General features: G+C 39.0%; 1 protein-coding gene across 1 annotated transcript; it reads left to right on the top strand.

Annotated features, from left to right (window-relative positions):
• The first annotated feature begins 4,398 nt into the window (after nt 1-4,398).
• LOC119661392 (early boundary activity protein 1-like) lies at nt 4,399-7,208 on the top strand. The gene has a single exon (XM_038070716.1). The coding sequence runs from the start codon at nt 4,429-4,431 to the stop codon at nt 4,933-4,935; it is 507 nt and encodes a 168-aa protein (XP_037926644.1). The 5' UTR covers nt 4,399-4,428; the 3' UTR covers nt 4,936-7,208.
• Nucleotides 7,209-8,039: the final 831 nt, after the last annotated feature.

Here is an 8,039-nt window from a genome sequence, read left to right as displayed (position 1 = left end):
GATAAGTGAGAGTCCCAAGACATCTAAAGAAATTGTGAGGGATTTAGTTATATTATGCAATATTATGCGAACGATTAGTCTACATACAGTATTATGCCTGTTCGTGTATTACACCGACGCCCATAGTGCAGAGATTAGACGGTCCAAAGTATCTAACATTGAGCCATATATTCTGCAGTGGTGGCTCTCCACTCGTTCTTTATTATGAGTTGTATATAACCACAGCGTCCTGGGCTGCTCATATAAAGCTTTTCGTTTCAGCAAAGAGCTCTCTAGCTGCAAACTAACTACGGCAAAACGAGAAAGCCAAATGATTGCCAAAGGCAATCCACGTGTTTACCTTCGACTTCCATTCATTGATTCGTTCTTGTTTTGATTTCACCCCACTCAGAGGACTGAAAGATCGACCTTTCAAGTTAAAAGGAGCCAAACTGTAATCTGATTTAGATTTATTTTTAAGTAGGTAGGATCATCCTAATATACCGAGGCGAATGGAAAATTTATTATAGACCCAAAACAGTTTTACACATTCAATTTATTATTTATTCTTCTATTGAAACTGTTGTCCAAAGGATCTCAAAAGGGGAGAGGGCAATTTGCACCTTGAACCTGCTCTGCGCACATTCGGGTATATTGGATAATCTCACGGGCTCACGGGCATCAATAACGGACGGTCACAGTATCTCAGCAGTGTAAACCTGGGCTATTTTGGCACCTAATATTATATTATATTAGAGGCGGGGGACTGGAGCTAGTTCCATCGACGGACCCGCTGAGAAGAAGCTCGGTTCTTCGCAGATCCTCACTTTTACGAGCGCAAGCCCATATAATCGAAGCGTTACACACAGTGGAGAATGCGTCGCTGGAGGACATGCAAAGGAAGGAACTTGGACATCAAACGACCGAAGCAATGTAAAATGCAACGACCAAACAGAACCCGCCTTTACCGCACTTGGTAACAAGATCAAGGAGGTTTGCAAATTGATCAAGGAAGGCCGAAATATTCATTAGGATATAAGGTTCATAATAAAAGGCATCCGGTTGGCGTATGACAGAACCCAGGATGAAAGAGGAGTGAAAGCGTCGGGCGGGAAAGTGAGCTAGACGACACAAATGACGTCCATTTACGCACGACGAAGAGGCTGTGCGAACGATTCAGCGTATCAACAAGCCAACAAAAAAGATAAAAGGGCTTCACTCGCCAAAAATGGTGAGGAGGACGACTGAAGCTGTTGGTGAAACTTGGCGATTCTGGGGACGGAGGCTCTGGAAACGTGAAGAAAGGTAGTATCTCGGAAAAGGGAAGATTGAAGGAACATAAGACCACAGATTATGATTATCTACAAATGTTGTGAAGGGTCATACAATGACATACTCAGGAGAGTGAAAGCAAACCAATTTGGGAAATAATGGTAGCCATATTAGACGATCCCACAAAAGAGACCTTAGGTTAGAGCTCAGGAAGCCCAATGGTATAATCGCGAAGAAATTATTGATCCAAATTGAAAAGTTGTTAAGGCAAGAAGCCGTAATAAGGGCTAGAAAGCCGAAGATGACTATAATCTACATGGATATAGATGAGGTCACCACGAAGGAGGAGGTTTGTGAGACCGTGGAAAAGCATTTCGACTTTATCGGACACTACGGTGGAGCACAAACCGCCATCATCAACCTACCAGTCTACCATTCAAACGTAGCAATTGAGAATTGCCTGGGTTATATGTCGTCCTAGAGAGGAAGTGACATTGAAGCGGCACTTTAGATGGTGATGTTCTAGTGCGGATCACAGACTGAAGCAATGCGAGAGATGCAAAGTGGAGGGAGTCTTCAGAAAAAAATCTGAAGCTGACCCAAATCGCCTAATGTGCAAAGGGAAGGGAGATGTGGACCATTGGCACATGCACGTTGCCTTATCACTTCTTTAAACCTTTGAAACTTTAGTCCGGTTCATTAGAGATATTCGATTTGTTCTCCTTTGAGCTATCCTTCTGTTGTAAGTCCATCGTTGGCGTAGCATTAAGTCTGATGATAATTGGACTGAATTACAATGTAATTGAAAATCAAATGGTGAAGGGTAGCTATAACAAATAGCCTGTCTGAATGTCCCATACTCCAGAGAGGAGTAACTAGGAGGCATTTAGCTTTATAATATGGAGAATACATAAATACTATACACTGATGGAAGAGTTACTTTTTATGTAACTATTGTTGATCAGTAATTACGGTTTATAGTGATAAACGAAGCTGGTGCTTCCTCAGGTGTGTAAGGGTGTTCTTGGTTTGGAAATTGCATAATTTGCAGCAGTGTCTCCCTGTCTGTTCGAATGTTTGTTTATTGCACGCACTTTTCCCAGACACGAAATTCGATGGAAACACCCATGCATACAGAGACTAAGGGTGGTCCGGATACACTGCAGACAAATCAGCAACAGATCAGATTTCCTCCTTTCGGGAAGTGATGTAAAAAATCTTGGAATATGGACATCTGTTGCACCATATTTTCATCGACTTTAAGGCCGCCTATGATAGCATAAACGTCCTCGATATCCCCACGAAATTTAAGACTGATTAGGCTGACCCTGACCAATGTGTGATAAAAGCAGCAGGAACACTCTCAAGACCATTCGACATCAACAACGGTCTAAGATGAGAGAATGCCCTATCATGCGTTTTCTTCAACCTGGCCCTGGAGAAAGTGATTCGCGATCCATACGTAAATGCGAGAGGCACCATCCTCTTCAAGTCCACCCAACTACTGGCCTATGCTGAAGATATTGATATTATAGGAAGAACAGCCCGAGATTTACAGTCTACCTTCATCCAGATCGAGCAGGCGACGCGAGACCTCGGGCTGCACATTAATGGAAGTAGGACGAAGTACATGGTGACAACGTCAGTGCCAAAAACTAAAGAACGAACAACATCGAATCACACTGATCAAACGAAAACAATAAAGATAGGAGACTACAACTTTGAAAACGTTGATAATTTCTCCTATCTAGGGTCGAAAATCACAACCGATAACAGCTATGATGATGAAATCCGCGCACGGCTGTTGGCTGCCGACAGAGCCTATATTAGCTTACAAAAACTGTTCCGCATCATGGGGTCAAAGCTCTTACTGTACAAGACTATGATCTTGCCAGTCTTCACGTATTCCTCGGAGACTTGGGTTCTTAGCAGGAAAAATTGCGAACTCTTGGCCGCGTTCGAGAGAAGAATCCTCCGAAGCATTTTTTGCCCATACATGAGGATGGACGATTCCGTAGCCTGCACAGCGACGAAATCTATGAGCGATACCATGGCCATCAGCTTGTGGATAAAATCCGGCTCAATAGGTTACGGTGGGCAGGTCATCTAATCCGTATGGATGAGGATGATCCAGCTCGGAATGTCTACAAGGGCAATATCTACGGTAGAAAAAGAAGACGAGGCAGACCCTGTCTGAGATGGAATGATGGCGTAGGCCAGAACGCCAGATAGCTTTTAGGGATATCGAATTGGTGGACCTCGGCGCGAAACTGGTATATCTGGAGCTCCATATGAAGGCAGGCCTAGACCGGGTACCGGTTGTTGCGCCGTTGATGATGATGATTATCCTCAAAAATCCTCAATCGAAACGTCTGAAAACAAGTTTCAAGCTGTTCCTTCATTAATTTCGATGTCTGTTCAAATAAAGTTAATAGAAGTATATTACCATATTTTTGGGAAATTGACTAAAGTCCCTTTCAGTTTATCTAGGAGTCATAATATTGACTGTCAAATGAAGTATGATATTATCAATATCATTCTAAAGTAAGTTGTCTGACATGCTAAATACATATACGTTACCAGCGTACGATACAAACATATAAATATAAACACTAGAAATACACAAAACCGTTCATACCTTAAGCACCGAGCTTACGGTTTTCCACTTGTTTACCTAGCTGTAGACATGGAGGTGAATCAAAGGCCCAGTGAGGACTTCCACATCTATATCTAACCAGCTAATTCCTCCTAAGCTTCCTAGGAGTCCTGAATCGAATTTTGACAAATCGGAAAGAATAGGTTGCCTGGGATCTACTCTTGGTGAGCATTCGAAGCTACATGATTTACCGGCATTTCCTTTACTGGATCTCTTACGCTGATACATTCGAGCTTTTGTATATTATAATTGTGTTAATAATTGTTTGGTGCTGGTTTGGTTAGATTTGCAATGCGTGTGGTTTTAAATTTTATTAACGTTACACAGGGAATCCTGACTATAATATCACTAATTTTGCTTTTCTTGCCATTTAGGATAAAATATCAGCCGCAGAGTTGCAAACTTCATTGAAACTTCATTGTGGTAAAATGTCTGAGAAAGCATCAAACTCAACATCATCCAATATTCCGAAAAAGTGTGCCAAAGATGCATCTGTGGATTCCTCTCAATGTGTGGTACTGATGTTGGCGCACCCGCAAGATCCAGAACTTCATAGTAATTTGGAATTAGCAGCGATGAATGCAGCTAAGGAATACTTGGGGGAAGAAAACGAAAGCAAATGGAAGGAAGATGACCGAATTGAGTTGGTAGCATTGGGACCAAATGGAACAGTTGTCCCAGCCGAAGAAATATTAGGCATAGAATGGAACATGCCAGCCCAAGTGACTCGAAAGCTGTTGCAAGTCGTATTTGATCGCAACACTTTAGCAACTCACACACTATCTGGGAAAACCTCACCGGCTTTTCAGCATCGTCCAAATGAAAAGGAAGCACTGGACCAGTCCAAAATTGCAGATGTTATTCATGCAGTTCAAAAATTTATGGGTTGCTCTGAGCGTGACGTACGAATAGCCATAACAACTAAATGTGCAGATGAAAGTAAAATGCTACGTAAACGTTTAAAACGGATAAGGGATGCTGAAGAAGAAGAAGAGCGGCAAGGGCGCGAAAAGGAGATGGCCCTTTAGTTCACAAGCAGGATTTGTGTCCTGAAAAGCTGTGTGGATTCCATCTCTTTGCAATTAGCTGGTAGATATTTTCGTTGTAGGCCCAAGAGACTATGGGCATGTTGTTTGCTTTTTTTAAAGTTAATTAGAAAGCGTATAAAATAAATCTGCTTCCTGAATTTAGAGCAGTATTTAGTTGTAAAAACCTACATACTTACTTACATTTAGTTTCGCCTTTATTAGTACAGTATGTTTGGAACTCAAAGAATCTTTTTTCAAGCCAAGTTATTTTTTTCTGTTATGAGTTACATTTTTTCAAAACATGTCAGATGTTTATTGTTTAATTATAATTTTTTTTCGTACAACATTGAAATAAAATATATATAAGTTTTTATAAGCGCACACTGTTGAACAACTAGTTCAACGGTGAAGTGATTGAAGCGACGACATATGATGACAAGAGCTTAATAAATAGCTAGATCGTGAGGTAAAATACGGTTGTTTTGGAACAAAAGTACCCACATTGCATGAAGAAATATAAAAGTTAGGACAATTCCTAACCTCTTGAACTATACTTTAAAATTATGAACTTAAAACTAAAATAATATTTTCACCCGTAAATACACGTAAGCCTAAAAATACGACCGAAGGATTGTAATCAATCCTTGCAGATTGAAACTATAAATTAGACCACCTTCATTCGTTTTTTCCAGAAAGTTTTAGTTAATATTTAATTTTATATAAATCTTATATATTAGTGTTTGTAAGAAATGTTTATGGTTTTATTCATTTTTGTATTCCTTATTAAGCGTTAATGTTCCTTTTAATTATGTTGGCGCATTAAAACATTTAACATTTAAAATCTTGATCATCGGAAATCGATTTAGGCCCACCGATAAATTGGCGAAGGTAACCTGGTAGCTGGAATACCTTGCGATGAAATTAATGAAGACTCTCTTGAATCCTTATTAATTATCTAGTACCTTCTCAATAATTTTAATGCTTTTTTATTTTTGTTGAAGTAGTACAGAATAATATTATAATATAGTTTTTTTTTTTATTAAATGTGAAGTCTTTTTATTGGTTCTCTATCAAAGAAGTGGTGATACTGAACATTACAGGATAACGCCAAAAAATTTGAAAAAATGGAAAATTTTCCAATTAAACTTTCTTCTTAGCAAGATTAATTGGAAATAAAACAGTTTTTTTGCAAATATTATTTGAAATGGAATATATACTTATAAAACCAATATTTGATGAAAGAATTTCAATTTTTCGTAATTATTTACTTGAAGTAAACAATTTGTTTCTTTTATGTAAATTGTTTATACAGTTTTTAATGTTTCTAGCATTCTCGTTTCCCTAAATATCATTGATATTTCTCTTTAAAATATCAACTGTTTTAATTTGGCGTTTTTACACTTTAAGTTTCAGATATTACTAACAGTTTTTAATGGGATTCGTGATCAGGAAATTTCTAGGAAAGGAAAAATTGAACTGGAGTTGTGTTGTAGGCATACCTGTGTCTTTTTCAACGTATGGTATAGTGTCTGCAAGTCAGACAGATTTGGCTTAGAAATCCTAAACGAAACTATCATAAATATGGAAATAAAGTCAATGCTCAATACAAAGCGTTAATTTTGCAGATTAACTGCCTGAGTACTCTAATCCAGGAATGGTTGCAAATATATTCCAGCACATAAATAGGCTGACGGCTCGAAACAAATCCCGCAACTTCATTCTTTCCAAAAATAGGGAACCTGTCGGCAATTACGTATCCACGAGCAATTCTTGAGAGGGTGCAGATGTGGTCCAATTTTCCAACGACACACTTATTTTCTCTTCGATTTTTCGCCCCGGAAAGGTAGTCAAAGAGATCGAAAACTTCTTGGTGGTACTGGGAAAATGGCATTGCTAGGGTATAACAAGTGGGTAGCTAGGAAACTAAACGTTTCAGGTGTGAAAGGTTTTGTGTATTCCTTATTAATCATATTTAAGTGGGCAGTTGTCTCATTTGTACCTATTGTTGAAAGAGAAAGAAAAAAATCAACGCACATAACTTCAAATTCACTTCACACTAGCATTACAATGCAAGTAGCATTTCTTATAACAAGTGTGGGTAACACAAAACAATAAACTTGTCGTCCAGTAGACACCTTATTAAAATCACGAAACCTTATTTAAATCGGCAATAGGATTTGTTATTAGTGGGAACAAGCCGGGAAACCGGAAGCTAGATGCTTCAGGTATGAAAGGCTTTGTGTATTGCATTCATAAAGAGATTTGAGTGTGCATTTGTCCCGTTAGTATGTAGCACGTAATGTATGCATATTGTATATGAAAATATCCATTTCCAGTGATATTGGCATTCAAACTCTTAAATTTGCACATAAACGACAGCTTTGACCTATTATAACTTTGTTAGTAATAGTGCGATTTTCACCAAATTTGGTAGGATCATGCTTTATGCCGTAACCTAAGGGGGTTTTCCTGCCAATTACTAAAAATTATAGTAATGTACTATTATTAACTTTATTTGAAGGGATATCAGTATGGAGCGTATTTCGGAGCCTAGGCACCATACAGTGGCAGTCTCTTGATTTTTTTCAGATTTTTCGATTGTGTATTTTCTGAGAATGGGTCGGTTAAAGAAATGATCACTTTCAACGCCCTCTCACCCCCCACCTTTCCAAAAAATGTCAAAACTAAGACCGAGTACTCACCGATACCTTTCATTTGATACCCCACATGATTCGACGGAAAAGGATGTAACTCACTATATGCGTGAGCGTTCACAGTTCCCACCTTTTTACCAAATTTAATATCAATCGCTATAACCGTCTCCGCGAAAAATGCGTGTGACGGACAGACAGGAATCGATCTGAACACTTAAAGCACAACAGGCAAGTGCATTGTCACAGTACCACGTAGCACTCATGGTCCACACGACTGCAGGCGAACAGGAATTTAGTATCGAGGTTCGCCGAAATATATTCCAACAAGTCGGGAAACCGGAAGCTGGACGCTTCAGGTACGAAAGGTTTTGTGTATTTCTTAGTACGTACCACGTAATATATGCATATGTGCACTTTCGGGTGATATTGACATTGGTAGTCTTCAATTTT

This window comes from Hermetia illucens, chromosome 1 (genome assembly GCF_905115235.1).
Source record: "Hermetia illucens chromosome 1, iHerIll2.2.curated.20191125, whole genome shotgun sequence".
NCBI lineage: Eukaryota > Metazoa > Arthropoda > Insecta > Diptera > Stratiomyidae > Hermetia > Hermetia illucens.
This window is presented reverse-complemented; position numbering and strand designations above follow the sequence as displayed.

What these genes read in the sequence shown, in the direction of transcription:
- LOC119661392 (XM_038070716.1), top strand. Translation starts at nt 4,429, where the DNA reads ATGTTGGCGCACCCGCAAGATCCAGAACTTCATAGTAATTTGGAATTA.